We start from the raw sequence: 20,098 nt of genomic DNA, 5'->3' as shown, positions 1-20,098 counted from the left end.
CCAATTGAGTATAATTCCCTTGAAAGGGGGAACTGGTTTTCCCCCTAATATCCTCCAGTGCCTAGCCCAGTACTTGACACATAGTAGTCACTTAAATGCTTGCTGACTGATTCCTCTCTTTTATCATTAAAGATTGTACTGTGCAGTTATTTCTAAGTGGACTTTGGCAACCTGTACAATTAAATATGAAAAAATCCTAAATATTTCCTACTGAAACTACCTCAAGTGCTAGTACTGAGAAAAAACTCAGTAATACAACAGTAGCAGCAGTGCTTGTACTTAGCATGTATATAGTATTTTTAATTTTGCAGAGGGTTTTCTCTACCTTGCCTCATTTCATCTTTATAACAGCCTTGTGTGTTGTGCCATTATTATGACCATTTTATAGAACACAGTCAGTTAAGTATCTGTATCTGGATTTAATTAAAGTCTTCCTAACTCCATGCCCAACAGAGTATCTACTGCACCACCTAGCTGTCTCTTGTAAAGCTCCCTCTCTCTTCTGACTTCTAAATAACAGCATTTTCACACACACTAAAAACAAAAAATTCACCAAATTTTCCTCCTTGTATTCCTCCAACAAGGGTCCATACATTAGAAAAAGTATGTTTTAAAGAAACTTTTCCTTGGGGACAAAATGCAGATCCTTTCTATGACTTGGGTCAATACAATTTTAGACTTCTTGAATCTTTGGGATGTTCGTTCATATAAAGAATCTAGAAGCAAGGAAGATGGCGCAGTGGAAGAACACTGGATTTGCTTCAGAAGACCCAGTTTTATTAACTATGGGATCTTGGGCAAGTTAGAGCCTCTCTAAGTCTCGGTTTCCTCCCTTAAAAAATGAGATTAATATCAAAGGTACCTATCTGGGAAAGCGGCGGTGAGAATAAAGAAGAGCCTTTGTGGTCCAGAAAGGACAGTAGAAATAGGGGCTGTTCCCCCTCCAATGACGCTATGATTTACATTCCTTAAGGAAAGGTTAAGTAATTCACACAAGATAAGATGTCCTTACCAAACATAACATTGTATCTAGCTATTTATATTGTACTGGTAAGATAATTTTTGTCTAAGTGTATTACTATAACACGTGAGGTTAAATGGCACTAAAATGCTAGAATGAAAACCTTCTGTGCTGACAAAAATACCATTTATAATTAAAGTATCATGAAATTGATATTATGCTTTTTTGAAAATAAAAATGCTTATTTCCTCTTTTTTATACACACACACACACACACACACACACACACACACACACACACACCCTTTCTGCTTTGTATTTAGAAGCCCTTATAATTGGACTCACCTACCTTTCCAGGCTTATTTCATATTTCTCTACACACTATTGGCCTAGAACAACTGGCCTTATTGCTGTTCCTTACACAGAACGTTGCATAGCTTACCTTGGTGCTTTGACACAGGCTGTCTCCAACTCTTCACAGAATCATCAAGCTCAAGTACCACTTCTATAGTAGGTCTTTTCTCTAGCTGCTTGTGATTCCCCCATAAAATTACCTTGTATTTACGTTGTGAACTGCATATGAGTACACGCAAGTTATTTGTTCTAATAGACTGTAAACTCCTTGAGAGTATGATTTCATTTTTGTCTGTGTTCCCTACCACATCAGGCATAGTGTTTAATACACAAGAAGCATTTAATAAATCCTTATTTATTTGAGTGACTAATAGAGAAAGGGGGGAAATAATCATAGCTGACATTTATATAGTCCTTTAGATTCTCAAAACAATGCACAGAATTAAAGTATTATTGACATTTTTACAGTGGGGGAAATCAAAACTCAGTGATAACCTTCAACTTGCCCATAGTCACATAAGTAGAAAGTATTTGAGACTGAATTTAAACACCGCTGTCTCTCTACCAAGTCCAGTATTCTTATATATCACTATGATCTCTCTCTTTCTCTCTCTCTCTCTCTCTCTCTCTCTCTCTCTCTCTCACACACACACACACAAATTACTAATATGAACATTTTGATTAAAAAAAGGACAAATTTTCAAACACTTTTTAACCACTCAATGTTATGATGCTGATGAACATTCTTAACTAGAAATTTTCAAGACAAAGAGAACAGCTGGGCACCTGGTATTTTATATTCAAATCAGCAAAGAATTTGGTTTCCTGACCAGCAATTTAAGTATCATACCCCATCCAGTTCAAAAATCCTAGCCCACCTCAAAAACAAAAAAGGATTCTTGAACTTTCAGATAAGAGTTCTGTCAGGATGGCCATATATTGCATGGAGAGGAAGCATCTTAGGATCAAATCAAATATTAGAAGATCCCTTTATTAGGGCATATGGAAGCCTGTGTGATGAAGATGAATAATTAAAACTCCAACATACTGACAATGAGTCAGAGCTAACCTTTATATAGCACCATAAGGTTTGCATCGTCTCATCTGGTCCTTACAACAACCCTGTAAAGTACATGCTCTTATTTTATAGATGTGCCCATTTTATAGAAAAGGAAACTAAAGCAGATGGAGATTAAGTGACTTCCTCAGGTTTCTATACATAGTAAACATCTGAGGCGAGATACGAACTCAGATCTTCCTGGCTTCAGAAAAAGAGCTCTGTGCATACTCGCTTGCCCTTGTGCTTACATAACAGCTTTGCCATCTGCTTGGTGAGTTAGCTTGCTTTGAGATTAGAACAAAACTAATAACAAATAACTTCAGAGAAATATATCAAGTTGTCTGCAGTTCTCCTTAGACCAAGGAAGTACTGTCTGCTCCAGTTTCTAAGCTTGCTAATGTCAGTGTGCCTCCGCCCCCAACCTCCCCTTCCCATGGCACAGACAGTTAAAATCTAAACTATAAGCCTCTTACATTTTCATTTTTGCTTTGCTGAAAGACAGGCCTTGTGATGGGGTCTCAGGTCATTTACATCTGAGAAAGAAAGAATCCATAGTATCAAATTCTATTATAAACAGTGACTTCCACAGCAGTCTTGGATGCTGAGTCAAAACATGAATTTGTGAAGAACATTTTAACTTTCTGAAATTTTATAACAACACTGAAGCACAGGATTCAAAATCAGTTATATTTCTGAAAATGTTTACAAAAGTGGATCAATGTATTTTGGGGCACGAAGGGACCTTAGGAATCATCCAGTATAACCATTTCATTTTATTTAGATGAAGTATACAGTTTTGTATTTACTTCCTTTGTCCCTTCTGCAAATTATTTTAGTTCTTTTAATAAAATGTCTTGACTTTATGTCAAGATACATCATGCTATTTTGAAAGCAGAGATTCATTAGTATGAAAAACAGCATACATCTGTGAAAAGAACATTGGACTGGGAGTCAGGATACCTAGGTTTGAATCCTAACTACAATAATCACTATTAATGTTTCAAACTCTTTCATATCTGAAAAATGAGTATAATCACATTCACACTATTCAAACCACAGGTTTGTCGTAGGAAAGGGACTTTGCAAACATTAAAATGCTATAAAAATGTGAGTTGGTAATAGCAGCAGCACTAGCAATAGAAGGAAACCCTTCAAATTTTAAAATCTAAAAAGATGTGGCACCAGATAACCTTAGGGGACTTTAGAATGAACAAAATTTAGAGAAGACTATATATTTAGAGTTGGAAAATACCTTAGAGATCATATAGTAAAACTTCATTTTGCAGATGAGGAAACTGAAGCCCAGAGAGGCTTGAGGTCATTCTATTAGTTACAGAGGTGGAGTATGAATCCAGGTCCTCTGCCTCCAAACCCAGGACTCTTCACACCGGAGCACAGCTGCTAAACATATTCTAAGGGACTTTTCTAAGACTGTCTGGTTCAACTTCAGCTCAGTCTCAATCAATCAATAAATCAACAAGTATTCATTAGATCCTTACTACGTCTCCCTTAATTAATAGTGACACTAAATGAGCAGAAAACTACACGTTTCAAATTAGTAGATGATTCCTGGATGATGTGAAAAGGGTTTGATTTATTAGACGAAGGGGAAAATTGGTCCACTGACATAAAAAGCTCCTAGGAGAGTACTGCCATAGTAGCTGCCACTCTGAATACAAAGGATGAAATTGTTTAAAATGACTCTTCTGTTCTTTGCTTGCATTTCATCCAACACCAGATCTTTCTTTTTGGTGATTCCTCTGGCAGAAATTCTGCATCTTAATTGCTGAACTCATCATCTATTTCTTCATCTTGACAGCTTGGCTCATTCAGGGCTTTTATCATTATATTTCCCAACATCTGAACTTTGGTGAATCTAACATAAAGAGATTTTCTGTACCAGAAACACCTCTGATTTAGGTCCTGGAAAATCTGGGATTATCAACCAATAGGGCATGATACATTATTTTTCTTTTCAGGTGAGCATTCTTGGGTTTGCCAGTCACTCTTCAGGAAAAGGGTTTTTTACAAACATTGAAGTGTTATATAAACATGAGTTGGAAGCAGTAATACTAGCAATAGAAGGAAACCCTACCCATTTTAAAATCTAGAAAGATTTGAACCAGATAACCATAGGTAGTGGCTTTAGAAGAAGCTCATCAAGGATTCAAATGCCTACTATTATGTGCAAGGACACAGCGTTGTGACCTTAGAAAATCCGAAGTTGTACAAAGTCCTTGAATGCAAAAATTTCACACAATCTTGGAAAGATAAGACATATGCACAAATAATTAGAATACAGAGTAGCATTTGATAGGTGACAGAACAGAAATCAAGAGCATTTCAGAGGACATGGAAACTCCTTTAGGGAGGGGAAGTTTGGGAATCAGGAAAGATTTCTTGGAAAAGATAGTTTTTGAACTGGGCTTTGAAGGATGCAGAGGACTCACAGACAGGGATGGGAGCAGAGAGATCAAAGAGTTTTCCAGGAAGAGGGCATGGAATAAGTAAATTGGAAACTATGGTTTGTTTGAGAAGCAATGACTTAGATTAGAAAGTTGGGTAGGTTTTGGGGGATTGAAAAAGGGAGCAAAGGGTAACGGAAGCATGGAAAAACAGACTAAGTTAGATTGTGAATACCAGGCTAAGGAATTTGGATTGGGTGGGCAACAGTGATCAAGTAAGAAATCTTAATCAAGGGAATGACATGTAGAGAATAATGCTTTAGATTAAATCTGGTGGCAGTGAGTGTGTAGATGGGCCTGGAATAAAAGAAAAAAATAAGACACTAAAGGTGAAAAGTAATAAAAGGGCTGGACTAGGATGAATGCAAAGGGAATGGAAAGAAAGAGATGGATGTGAGAAACACCTGGGAGAAGAAATCATTAGCCCTTGCTAACTGACTAGAGAGACATTTGAGGAAAGACAAGGTAACAGGTACCATATATCAAGCAGAAAGATCAGAAATGATCATGAAAGAAGAACTCAGTGTTGGAAATGTTGAAGTGCTGGAAGGACATCCAAATGCGGCCATCCCACTGGCAGCTGTGAACACTGAAAGGGGATCTGTCATTAGCAGATGTAATGAAACAAAATAATAGGGAGAGGTCATTTTATTTATGTCTTGTGGAGGGAGTGGCACAGAGAGTAACAATAATGATAGGTAGCAATTATAAGGTGCCTCCTATGTGCTAGGCAGTACACTAAGCACTTTGTAAACACAGCTCATTTGGTTCTCACAACACCTCTGGGAGGCAGGTACTATTATAATCCTCATTTTGCAGCAGAGGAAACTGAGGCAGAGGTTATGGGTCTTATTTATGGTCATACTTGTGTCTGAGATGGGATTTGAATTCAGGTCTTCCTGACTTCAGGCCCAGTGTTATATACCATATGCCACCCAGCTGCCCAAGACTAAAAACTACTAACACTTACATAATGTTTTTCAGTTTGCAAAATAATTTCTTCATAACATCATGAAGACACCTTAAATTTGACATGCCTATAAGTGAACTCATCATCTTTCCCCCTAAACTGTCTTTCCTTTCAAACTTTCCTAATATAGTTGAGGATACCACTAGTTTGTCAGTCCTTCAAGCTTAAACTCTGGGTATCATCCTTGATTCTTAATTATCTCATACCCCCCACAGCCAATCTGTTGCCAGTGATTATACCTTTGCAACATCTCTCAACTATGAATAGCCCCTTCTCTTCTCTGATACTGTAACCACCTTAGTATAGCCCCTCATCCTCTCACATGCAGTCCACAGCACTAGACTGCTGGGGCTCAGATTGCCTGCCACATGTTTCTCCCCACTGTAGCTCATTCTCCACTCAAAGGGAATCTTCTAAAGTGATGGTCCGACCACATCACTGCCCCACTGCATTAAACCCCAGAAGCTCCCTATCACCTCTAGGATCAAATGCAAAATTCTCTGCTTAACCATAAAAGTCCTTCATAAACTAGCCCTTTCTCCACCTTTCCATTCTTCTCCCATTTTATACCTCTGCCCACCATGTGGGGAGTGTCAGTGGCCTCCAAGCTGTTCCATGATCAAAGCACCCCATCTCTCAGCTCCAGGCATTTTCTCTGGCTGTTCCCCAATCCTAGAAAGCTCTCCTCATTTCCATCCCTAGTTTCCTTTAAGTTGCAAATATAATCCTAGCATCTGTGGGAAACCTTTCCTTCTTAATTATTTACCATTTATCCTGTTTGTGTGTGTGTGTCTACACATACACACACACAAGTATACACATACATACATACATTCACATAAAGTATATCTGTACACACATGTATATACTATATACACATACATGCATATACAGTACCCCAAACATACACACATACATATGTAAATATGGCTTTATGATTGTCGACAAGTTACTTAGCCTCAGTTTCCTCAACTATAAAATGGAGGTGACAACAGCACCTACCTCACAGGACTGTTGTGAGGTTAAAAAGAGATAATATTTATAAAGTGCTTACACAGTGTCTGGCACATAGGGGGAACTATAATGCCTTTTCCCTTCCCCTTCTATTCCCTACACTGTTGTGTTCGTCCTTCACTGCCGAAGAAGACCATGCCATCAGAGAAATAATGACATGACTTGCACTTGATTTGTTTTGAGTGAGGGAGGGCTTTGCAGGTCACCAGCCTCACTTCTCCTCCAGAGCCATCTGAGTCCAGTAACCAGATATTTCTCAGGATGACTGGAGATGGCCCAGGATGCAATAAGAGATCCTGGCCCATTTAGGGTAAAGACTTTTCAGGTTCTCACTTAGGGTGAGGTAACATCCATTCAGTGAATAGGCCCCTTTAAGAAGTGAGTCAAGGGATGGCCTCTTTAATTAGAAAAAGAAAAAAAAGAATCAAGCCTGGAGAGGAAGTTCCTCAGGTTTGCTGCTCCAAAGAGAAATAGTTACCATTGACATTCCCTCTAAGGCAGGAGGGCCAAAAAAACAGCCATTAAGTGGAGCTTGGGCAGGGACCTATTGTGGTCCAATCCATGAGCTTCAAAATGAGCCAGGTTTAAGGTTTTATGAAAGAAAGAGAGAGAAAGGGAAGGAAGGGGAGGAGGGGAGAAAGGAGAGAAGAGAGAAGAAGGTCTGGGAAAGGACCAGCGGAGTTACCTAGCTAGCTGGGTCCCCATTCAGGCAGCTCAGTCTACTCACAGGTTGTGTCCTTCGTTTGTACGTAGTTGTTTGCTTACCGTCTCCCTAATTAGACTGTGAGCTCCTTGAGGGCAGGGATTGTCTTTTTGCCTTTCTTTTTATGTCTGGCACTTAGCCCAAAGACTGGCACACAGTAGGCACTTAAATGTTTACTGAGGGAAATTGCAACATACTTTTGCAAATACCATTATCCTTATTTTATTGATTAAGTACTCTTAATTAATTAAGCATATTGATTTATTGATCTTAGTTACAAGACACAAACCAGGAAATCACAGGGGTTGCAGGCTTTGCATCTGCTTCTTTAAGTATGTTTTTAAAGTTTTATGAGACTTGTATGTATAACAGGGGTTCTTAGCCATTTTTGTAGAATGGATCCCTTTGGTAGTCTAGTGAAATGTATGGATTACTTCTCAGAATTATGTTTTTAAATGCATAAAATAAAAGACACAGAATTACAATTTTGTTGTTGATTAGTTTCAGTTCTGTTTGACTTTTTGTGACCCCATTTGGGTTTTTCTTGGCAAAGATACTGGAGTGCTTTGACATTTCCTTTTCCAGCTCATTTTACAAATGAAGAACTGAAGTCACTTGCCCTGGGTCACACAGCTTAATAAATATCTGAAGCCAGATTTGAACTCAGGAAGATGATTCCAAATGCAATACTCTATCCACTGCAGCACCTAGCTGCAAAGAATTACAAAGGAAACCAATTATACTGAAATCATAGTTGATCAAATACAAAATTTTTCTTTTAAAACCAAGGTCACACACCCCAAGCTAAGAACCCTTGCATGATACTAATTCTACCAAATTCAGGAACTGTACTGTAGTTCTATGACTGAGGACCTGTCTGAATCATGCTTTCATATTTCCTTTTAATGAAATCAATTTGGTAGGCTCAAACTATTTCTAAAATGACTCTAATAAGCTGAAATCATTGTGGTACATAAATAAGTCAAGTCTAGTCAGCAAGCATTTATTAAGTGCCTATTATATTATATTATAGTTTTGTGCACAAAGAAAGGCAAAAACACTCCCTGTTTTCAAGGACCTCATGATCTAATAGGAGGAAAAAGCATGCATGCAATTATCTATCTATCTGTTTTCTGTCTATCTGATACATTTACACAGATAGAGGGTATGCACTATGTTCTATTGTAAAGACAGCTATGAATAGGCTATCATAAATGAGCTGCACATTTATTTTTAAAATCTTATATGTGGCAACACTTTAGTATACTGGGTGTATTACTTGCTCATTGAAAAAATACATTTCTTTTAAAAAATAGGCTAAATGGTTTAGACTTTTTACTGATAGACTGACTTTTCTGAGTCAATTAGAAACAGAAAAAAAAAAAAACTTCGTATGCTGAATATCCTTGGATGATCCTATGAAAATAAAGCAACAATTGTGATTTTTTTTTTTACATTAGAGGCAAGAGACATAGAAGTACTCTATATAAACTAATTCAAACTATTATTTTGAGGAAGCAATAACAAGTACATGGATTATTTCTGTATATTAATATTACTTGGTTAAAAGCCAGTGTGAAATTTATTGTATTTGGAGGGAAAGGGGGAAAATCAGTAACTATTTTGAATTAGTATTGTTTTACCCATTTGTCATGAAATATTTTCATAACTCAAGCCTGGTGACTATTCTAAAGAAAATAAACTATCAATTGTATCATCACTAATGAAATACAGACAAAACACACACATCAGGGTCACAATACCACAGTCATTTTATATTAAAATAAAATTAATATATCCATGGATAAGTTATGAAATATTCATGTGTGAAAACTCAATGGTGACAGTTTGTTTTGGAACAATGCTCATGGGATCCTTAAGATCTTTTACACACCAGAGAGATTCAAGAGTTGACCAATGTGGCTTCTAATATTGATTTTTTTTCTTTAGAACAATGAGAATTATAGCATGTTCTATTAAAATGATGATCTTATGACTAGGGAATGATTGAACAAAATATGGCATAAGAATATAAAATAATATTACTTTAAAATAATAATGCAGAATGAAAAGAATGAATGCGAAAATTTTATGGAAACTTGGGAAGACTTACATGAACTGATATAGAACTCCCTAAGTACAAATTGGAGAACAATTAATATACAATGATCACAGCAAATAGGATACTAAAGGGCGCAAGAATTCAGATTTATTGATCATTGAACAATCTTGATTCAAGAGCATTGATAAAGTGTTTTTCTTTTCTCTCATTAGCATGGTAACACTCTACATGCTGCACTATAGTTACAGAATAAGGTATATGTTGCTAGACAGGACTTGCATGTTAGTTTTTATTGCTTGACTCATTTCTGTTGAGAAGTTTCTTTGGGAGGGAACAATATTGAGAAATAACAACTATGTGAAAATTATCAACAAAATATCTATTAAAAAGAAAATAATGATCTTATATAAGTATACTTTAAAATGTTTAAGGCATGTATTCTGAAAAGGTAAGAAATACATGAACAGTACATATAAAAAAGAACATACCTTCATTACTAAGAAAATGAAATGCAGATTCACTGAATGTGCTAGGTAGGCAAAAAGGGCTCAATTTCATTTGTAGTATAAGTTAAAATAAATGTTAAAGGCATCAAATTTCTTCTGATATACTGAATTGAAAAATTTTAAAGAATATTATATGTATGTTATCTTTACTCAAATACAAACCTTTTATATGTCTTTTCTCTCTCTCTCAAATATGTATACACACATGCTATAAATATTGGCATCTTTCAATGATGTAAATCAGTCAAGATACTTTTCTTTGCCATATATCCCAGACCAGAGTTTCTTTCTCTGGCAAATAATGACACAGACTATTACCTCCTTACCACCTATCTCCTTTCCACTTCCTCCATACTGTCATTTGAGGCACGCTATACTTCTTAAATCTCCGAAATAGGCTGCATAAAATCTTGGGCTGGCATGATTTTTATCTTGAGATAACTTTTTGTCTCCAATCACACCCAATGCTGCTCAGGCCAACTTTTATGTTGTCTACTGCTAAGTTGAAATTTTCATACAAGTCTTATTTGAAGATACATAAGGATATTCTAAAATTGCAAGCAATAATAAACACAACCAAATTCCACCATCCCACTCCCTATTTTTGAAAAAGATTTTCCAAGTATAGAGTTAAAATAAATCAAACCAATTTATTATTTGTCATACATTTTTGCTCTCCTTGGTCAAGGAAATCAGGAAACTATATATAGTAGAAGCAGTACTGGACTTTTCAACCCAAGTGTGTCACTGGTCAGCTGTAAGGCCACAGATAAGAAGTCACATATCTACTCTAGACCTTAGTTTCTTCGGCTGTAAACTACAGCCAAAGATGATCTCAAATTGTGAATACTCTTTTTATTTGCCTATCACAAATTTTTATGCTTCTTGGTCAAGGGAAGGCAGCTAGCATTAATGAAAAGAAAAAAGGACTTCACTTGAAGTCAGGAGACATGGATTTTAATCTCCACACTTACTAGCTGTATGTTAATGGATTAGTTACTTAACTATGAGCTTTACTTCCCCATCTGAAAAATGGGAATGATGACACCTGCTTATCTCACAGGTTTGTTGTGAAGGAAATGGTTTGTAAACATAAAAGTAGCACACACGGGAATCAGTATTATCATTTCTAAATCGTTTTTTATACAGTTAACTTGTTTGACTGGAAACAACCACATAAAGCTCTTAATTAGGGGAATATCAATTTAGTATAAAGCCAAAGCAGATGAGAAGCTCTCAGGTCAATAACGTGTTAGCTGACGCACACTCTATTTGACTCATCATTCACTCTCAACATTCTTCAGAGTTCACGTAGTCAAGCAACAAGCTAAAGAGTTGTTGACTGAACTTTGTTTTTTGCAAATTAATTCATAATATAGATTTTTAGCTCTGTTGTTAGGAGGACGTTCTAAAAGCTGTCATGGAAATTTTCGTCACCATTGACCTCTCCTGCTAAGCCATGTTACAGGTTCAGTTGTATTTATTATCCATGAAACACAGGCTTGGAAACAGAATTGACTTCTTGGTCTGAGAAGTTATGGGGAAAACAGAGAAGTGGGTATGTGAGTAGAGAGAAAGCTGCAGTTTTTCAGTGATGCTGCCTAGGGCCTTTACTCAGTATAAGATCTAAAGTAATAGCTCAAGTGTTCCCTTCTAAGCCTTTTCTAATCTCCCCAGTTGCTCCCTTTGTCATCGTCCTCCCTTCCAAAACTATTATATATTTACTTTGCTATAATATATATATGCACATATTATCTCTCCAATTGGAATGAAAGTTCATTAAAAGCAGGAACTTCTATTTTTGTATCTTCACAGCACTTAGCACTGTCTTTTTTGTTAGGTAATCAGGGTTAAGTGACTTATCCAGGGTCACACAGATAGTAAGTCCCAAGTGTCTGAGGCTGCATTTGAACTCAGGTCCTCCTGATTCCAGGGCTAGTACTCCGCCCACCTAGTTGTCCCTCCCAGTTTGATTTTTTTTTTTTTAAAGGGGCCATCCCTTGAGTAACTACTTAAAGAGGCCTATTTACTGAATGGATAAATCTCACTCAAAGTGAGAATGTGATAAGACCTTAGCCTAAAATGGCCAGAGTCACACATTGCATCCTGGGCCATCTCTAGCCATCCTGATGAATTTTAGGCCACTGGACACAAATGGCTCTGGAAGAGGAAGTGAGACTTATGACTCTGCACAGCCCTCCCTCACTCAAATCAAAGTGAACTGCAAGTCATGTCATCATCATGATGTCATGGTCCCCTTTGAGAATGAAGTACAAACACAACAACAACCTAGCACTATGGTTGGCTTAGTAATTCTTGCAATCAAAGTCTTTGGTGGCAAATAATGAGTATCAGAAACTGGTGTGAGTTCATTAATGGAAAACACATTAAATAAGCATTACCATCTACTTTACTGCTGTACCTCTGGGACCATGGGAACTTTATCTAAGACTTACGGCCGAAAAGTCATCTATGTGTTGTGGCCACCTTTAGAGTATGAATTCCTTGAGAATGATGGACCCGTCTGCTTCTCTGTTTGTATGCCTAGTGCTTCTCACTGTGCTTTCCACATAGTAAGTGCTTAATCAATGCTTTTTCATTCTTTCATTCATTGTTAATGGATTTTTGGGGGGAATAGATACATTTATTAGATGCTAGGAAAAAAATGTTTCCAAGAACCTGGATGCATGAATGTAAGAAATATTTTAACAACAAAATACTGCTAGATGACCGGTATGTTATAATTCTTATAAAATAGACATACCAAATTCATTCCAATAAGTATTTGTTGGATGTCTACTGTGTGTCTAGAGCTGTGTTAGAAACCATAAGGCTACAAAATCTCCTTTCAAAGGCAACAGTGGCAATGCTTTGTTGACTCGGTGTTCTACAGCTGCTGGGTACCCCCTCAGGGCAATTTACTGTGGGAGTTCAATCACTGGTTTTGGGTGAATGGCAAAGGTTCAGTTTTTAAAATCACATTTCCCTCTTTTGGGAATACATGCATCAAAATGGTCTTTGATTTATTTGTACTACTATCAAGGATTTCTAATGATAACACCTATCTGATAAGGGATGTCAACAAAAGGAACACAGAAAGATTCGTTGTTTTGATTCTTTGATGTGAGTGGAATGAAGCTAAAGAAGGATCTTTCTAAAGGCCTCTTCCTTTCAAGGCATTTCTGTTACTGAGTTCAGGTCTGGACATAAACAGAATCTAATTCTCTTCTAAGTATTATGCCTGTGTTTGGGGGCAGTAGATACCAGGTGAATAGTGATGCCTGTTTTTAGGGCAACTTTGGTTAAGTTGTAAAACAAGCCAAGAAGCATTTATTAAACACCTACTGTATGCCAAGCACTGTTAAAAGCTGGGAAATTGAAAAATAAAACAAAACAAAAACCCAGTCCCTGCTCTAAGTAGCTCACAGTCTAATGGGAGACACCATATACAAACAACTAAGTACAAACAAGATAGGTTGTTGTTGAGTTGTTTCAGATGTGTCAGACTCTCCATGACCCTATTTGGAGTTTTGTTGTCAAAGATACTGGAGTGGTTTGCCATTTCCTTTTTCAGCTCATTTTACAGATGAGGAAACTGAGGCAAACAGGGTTAAGGTCACACAGCTATTAAGTGTCTGAGGCTGGATTTGAACTCACAAAAATTAGTCTTCCTGACTAAACTAAGCACTTTATTCTCTGTACCACAAACAAGATAGAGCTGTGATAAACTGCAGATAACTTGGAGGTAACACACTAGTATTAAAGGTTTATTGTGAGTAAGAATAATTGAGGGTAGCTGAGATGTTAAGATACTTTCTACTCCCCTTTGCTAGTTATTAATTTACCAACATCCATCATCAATGTTACAAATACTAAAAAGTTAAGGCCAAGTGGAACAGGTCATAAAGTACAGCCAGTTCACTGATCATACCTTGCCCATACGGTCACAAACTGTCAGTGCTAAATGCTGAAATGGTGTTAACAAACAAATGCAAACTGGCAAAGTTACACCAAGGACACTGCCTACCTGTTGAGCATGTTGAGAATGATGTCCACCCAGCCCCATGACAGCAGGCACTAGAAAGAACCCTTAGCCTACTCCCCAAATTCTAGGGCAGTTATGTTAAATAGTAGTCTGTAAGCTAGCCGAAAGTAGAGACTGTCCTCATTCATCTTCAACTTCTTCTGCTCAACAATAATTAGTCCCTGAACATGGTAAGTGTTTAATAAATGTTTGCTGCAGTACGAAATTATGTAGTCTCTAGAACTGTACCTATTTTAAGGTCACAGCAACATTACTAAGATTCTAAATATACGTTTTTCTCAAATTTTCTTTTTAAATAATGTCTTTTTTCCTTAGGGTATTTCTTTATCTGTAAAATGAGGACATTAGATTGAGAGATCTTTGAGGTTACTTTCAGCTTTAAATCTATGCTCCCACAGGCCAACATAAAGCACAATGAAAACTTTAAAGTACTGAGTAAAGGTAAGCTAGAATTATACAGCAATTTATTATATACTCAAAGTAGAGATTTTTAGTCTTTTTGTGTGTCATAAAGTTCTTTGGCAGTCTCATGAAGCCTATAGACCACTTCTCAGAAAAAAAAAAGTTTTTTTGTTTTTAAGTTTATAACAGAAGGAAATGCTAAATTTCAGATAGAAATCAGTAAAAACAAAGCTGTGACTTTTTTTTTTGCATCCAAGTTAAGTGACCCTCTTGAAATCTACCCACAGATCCTTTAGGGAATCTTTGAATTCTTCATTAAGACATTTTGACTTAAAAAGAAAAGCAACCTGTACATAATAGAGATTCCCAGTTTCAAGTAAAATCCTTTGTTTTCCTGTTTTACTTTGTATATAGAAATGCATGGTTTTTTTTTGCTGTTTGTCAAGTTTGGAATAAATGAATGAAAAGACAGTCCTTGGCACAAGGAGCTTACAGTCTAATAAGGTAACACCCTCTCCATAAAGTAATAGCTTATCTATGCTAAACTCTAAGAGTAAGAGTGTAATTGAACAAAGTTGTACTGATAACAGGTAGTTCACCTACGGACTGGATAGAAGTCCTGACCATGGACTTGGGCTTGGATATGATAAATTACCATGTAATTCTAGCTTATATTTATTTAGCACTTTAAAGTTTTCATTGTATCCACATAGACCATAGTTTCATTACGTAATAGGAGGTATCATAAGGACTGATGAGTAGCTTCTTTGTCTACTCGTTTAGGACCAAAGCAGGTATATTGTATCCTGCACTGTCATTGGAAGAATGCCATTCTCATAGGACTGGAGAATATGCTTAGCCTCAAACTTTTGATATTTAATGTGCATCTTCTATTGAGTGTGTTCTCTGACCAGGGCTACTGGCCCAGGACCCAGTGCCTTGTGTTTGGTTCCTAGAGGTGAATGGGCATTCATTCTGAAGAGTATTCTTCTGTCTCTATGTGGCTATTAGTGGGAATTTAGCTGAGGGAAAGGGGGGATGTTGCTTCACTAATCAGTGATGAAACTTGATCCATGGATTATCATGGGAGTAGAATAAATCTGAGACTCCACTTTCCATAGATGAAAGAATTAATGATGGGGGAGGGTGCTACTGAAATGGAAATGCTCAATTTCCACTTATACACTTAACATTTTAAATTAGAGTAAGAGTTAAAAGAAAAAATAAAAAATGTTTTCTGGGTATACTTTAACTTCATCATTATAAACTCCACTTCTTTACAAATATTTTGATACTTTCCATATTTTTATGCTCTTTCTCTCATGTGCTTTGTCTCCTTCCCTCTCTCCAACTTTTCCTTTCCCTCTTCTTCTCTCATATTCTAAATGTGCAGAGCTCTGGGTGAGAAAATTTCCTAAACCAGGGCAAATCAGCAACTGTTCTACAACTTAATAGCCTTAAGAAAGTTTCTGGGGGTGAGGTGTGTAGTCCCCTTCTTCTCCAAATTACTTTCTATCATTCAATCAAACAATATTCTGTCTCATGGATATCTACTCTCAGACAAAAACAGAAACAGCTACATTTTTGGCTAGTCTTGATGTGTCTTACATCTGCATTTTGTAATCTCCCCATTTTCTAAAGTGGACACACCTTTTTTCTTCAACATTTTAAAGCCAAACTAAACAGAATCTGTTTTAAACAAACTTGTAGTTAGAGTGGTTTCCTCATGAAAACTAAGTAGTCTTCCATTTAGGCTTAAAACAAAAAACAACAAAAACCCACAACTATTTGATTCAACAAAATATTGGCCAGCTTACAAACTTTCCCCCTGATTCTTTCTGGACTTAGAAGTTTAATTGCAGCAGAGAACAGATAGTGTTATATGGCTCACTTTTGGTTTCTATTTAAACCCTCTCTTCTTCACTCCCATGTTTTTGGGTGGGGGTAGGGACAGCTGAGGGTGTCAAAAAGTTGCTTCCTGTCATTTTATGTTTTAGATCCTGAGAGACTAAGGTAATTGATGTGGTAAGATATGTGATCTCCTAAATGCAAACACAAAAGTCAAAATCCTTGTGTTCACATCTAAACAAACAAACACATTTCTATCAAGCCTTAGCTAGAGGAAGCAGCACTCCAATAAGCCATTTATAACAATTTATAACAATTCTCTTAATATAACCTGCTCTTCTGCTTAATTCTTTGCACATTCATCAATACTTATTTGTATAAAGAGAATTATTTGTCTTTTCTCAATCTTCATTGAAGGTCAGAACTCTATCACTAATATTCTACAAAACATTAACCTCATTAGTTCTCATGGCTAAATAAATGATATTGATCACATCAGGTAAGATTTTTTAAAAGTTAAAAAAAATAAAAAGTACATGCTGAGTTGAAAGTTAACACAGTTTCTAGGAAAAGCAGTTTTAACTTTTATAAGGACAAACGTACACACCTATATAGGAAAGATGTAGCAATATCAGTCTTCTACCACCTACTCACTTAACTTAGAAGTTGAATAGTTTTGTCTTTAAAAAAAGTAATCATATTCAAATCTGTGGATTAAAAGGGCAAAAACTATTATCACAACTGTTTTTACTGATAATAATTGTATTGCAATAAATATATTAATAATGAACTCAATAACTTGAGGAAAATGTCTATCTTGGAGTAAAAAAAAAAACAAAAACAAACCGTGTGTGTGTGTGTGTGTGTGTACACACAGCTATATACATGTAGATGCACATGTGTACATATACATTTACATACATATACACAGACATATACATTATATATGCATATACACACACTTATACACTCTAGCTACATAGGTAGACATGTAATTACTGAATTTAAGATAGGACAGAAAGTGTCAGGACTTTCTGGGAGAATCAGATAAACACCATGCTATTAGTAATCTACTTTAAAAAAAATGCTTAGACAACTGTGCAATAATGCTTCAACTTGATGGACCATGCCAAGGGTGAATGAACCATATGAATTGCAAACATTTTGAAGAAGAAAAACAGGTTTCAGAGGAAAGAATGTGAGAGCTAAAAAAGACTTACTTGTCATACTGGATTCAGGTCAAATGTTCTCATATCCCTTTATTTCACTCTTTCATTTAGGAATATATCTATCATGGAAATAAGCTAGACTTTCTCCATAGCTATTTGTTTTTCCTGTTTTTGCAAAGACGAAACTCTAAACCAGTAAAAAAGAGCCAAATAGGTGAGGCAAGAATGCAGCATAATTGTTGCTAAAAGGAGCCTGTCTTACCATACAGGTATCTAAGTCTTCCAAACGTTCTATTTCAGTCAACTCTTCCACAGTGATGATGGAGCGTTTAACTGGCTTTTCCTCAGCCAATTCAATCTCCAAGGACTCTTGATGAGGAAGCAGTTTGCCTCTCCTGGTAAAATGGTCAGCCTAGGACGAGAGGAAAACATGTCAAAAATGCACAGGGTGAGGCTGAAAGATGAGGAGCAGGAAAATTTGGCTATTGGGACATTTGTGGGCGTCCTCCACTAGATGGAGCAAGATTGGCAGGTAGTGACGAATAAATATTCCTATACTAAGGTAAGTTTTTGCTTCTGCCATATCCCTATCTCCCATGGGAAGAATACAAATGCTATTCTCCTTTCAGTGATTTTATTAGGAACCTGTTGTGAGGCAATTTATCTCTATGCTGAGTACTGAAAAAGTGTTGACTGAGGGAAAAAATGACTTCAACTCTTACTTCAATAAAGCAAGATCCAAATGGAAGAAAATCACTAGCAGCTCTTGTTTTAACTACTGTCGGTTCATAAACTACTTGTTGGTTTTAATTAATTCATGTTAAGAATGTAATTTGAGATACACACCATGAATTGCCAGTGTTCCGTTTTGGTTCAATGTGCTAAATGTGTAATCAAACAGCAGGATGTGGAAGATGTCGTGATAAGAACTATGCACTAGCTAAGACTAGTCTATTCTATGGAATTTTGAGGTGAAAGGAGAGGAAAGCAATTTCAAGTCATTCTTTGGGTACTTTGGGATAAAGCAGAGAGAATTTCACGCTTTCCAAACTTTACTTCAACAAGTAAGTTTCAGTTTGAAATTACTTTTTCTTTATTACAGTAATTATGCTCTCCCCAGTAATCTTCCAAACCCAGAAGAACTGACATTAAATTGAAATTCAAGAAAGTGAAAATATTTCCAAAGAATTATTTTTCTATGAGGTAAAAAAAAATGTTTCTGAACTATGTGGAAAGGTCAACATTTCTTCAGTGGTTAAAACTCTCCTCAAGGCCAAAACACACACATGAAAAAAGACAAACTACCAAAATTCAACATGAAAAGTAAAAAGTGTAGTCAAACACTTAGATGCCACAGTGGGAAATGCCCAGTATTAAAGAGTGACATTTTTCATCTGTATGTTTTGATGATATACCATTTGTGTCATAAATGAACTTTGAGGTATGCTTTGGAAGGGTAACACACACGCATACACACACACCCCACCTTAAAACCTGCTTGTGACGAGAGTACTACTTGTTTATTCTTTGCTTATGGAAAATAGATTCAATTGGAAAGGCCAAATAGCAAATTTTCTTATTCATGGTTGGTTGAACTATATCCTCCTCCCCCATTTGGACTCATTTTTCTCACTAGAAAATAAATGTAATAAAACTCCCCTGGAGTTTTGAGAATGGTAATCTTTATGTTCTTACACTAAATCCTATGGTCTGATCCTTTCCTATCCCCCAACAGTTACACTACTCCATGTCTAGACTGTTGATTCATATTCAACTCTTATGTACACAGTTGAAATTTCTTCACGGGAAGAAACTTTTTTTATAAACCATAACTTGCCTGTAAGGTTTCCACTTCATTATATTATCTTTAGTATTCAAGTGTCAGGCTACAACCAGAGTTGTTAAACTTCAGCTATGCCTCAGGGGAATCTCTGAGTTCTAAGGTAGTGGATACAAAATTCTTGAAAATCATCTCTTATATATCCTAATAATGGAAGTGAAATCCCTTACTTTGTTATGAACTCTAGTTTCTACATACACAAAATTTAAATTTCTACCTCTGTAGCATCTCCTAATGTTCCACTCAGAAGTCAGAAATCTCTCCTTTGAACATGTCCATTTTACTGTACGCATTTTCTATTCACATCTAAAAATTATATCTTCTTCCTTACTTTAAAGTATAGCTTATTCTTAAATATCCACATGTAGGACAAGATGAGCAAAGCTTAATGAAAATAAAAAGACTAGTCTGATTTCTAGCTTTGGTCATCCCTTACTAAACATTTTGATCCAGGTTACTAACAAATAGCAGTAACTCTGTATTTGGTCTATTTTTTTTTCCTCTCCCTGTAGTCTAGTAAAGGCACTCCCAATCAATGGAATAGGCTGAATGCAGGTAGCAGGAAGAAAGCAAAAGCCTGGATAATTAAAAAATTGAACATGACCTGGGACTGCATAATTCATAAACTGGGTAAGATATTTAGCAGTATTGTGATTGAGAAGAAGAAAGTGTATCTACAAAGCTATACAGAAGCTAAGA

At 36.3% G+C, this 20,098-nt stretch overlaps 1 protein-coding gene across 6 annotated transcripts in view; it reads right to left on the bottom strand.

The window, feature by feature from the left end:
* The window catches only part of CARMIL1 (capping protein regulator and myosin 1 linker 1), a 396,768-nt gene that overhangs the window by 44,547 nt on the left and 332,123 nt on the right, over positions 1-20,098 (bottom strand). For all 6 annotated transcript variants that reach the window (XM_072603992.1, XM_072603993.1, XM_072603997.1 and 3 more), the window contains exon 29: positions 17,822-17,971. In XM_072603992.1, coding sequence (XP_072460093.1) covers positions 17,822-17,971 — 150 coding nt within the window. The remainder of the gene's footprint in view (positions 1-17,821; positions 17,972-20,098) is intronic.

The sequence above is a fragment of the Notamacropus eugenii genome, chromosome 4 (assembly GCF_028372415.1).
Source record: "Notamacropus eugenii isolate mMacEug1 chromosome 4, mMacEug1.pri_v2, whole genome shotgun sequence".
Lineage (NCBI taxonomy): Eukaryota > Metazoa > Chordata > Mammalia > Diprotodontia > Macropodidae > Notamacropus > Notamacropus eugenii.
The sequence above is the reverse complement of the archived record's forward strand: the minus strand, read 5'-3'. Positions and strand labels throughout refer to the sequence as shown.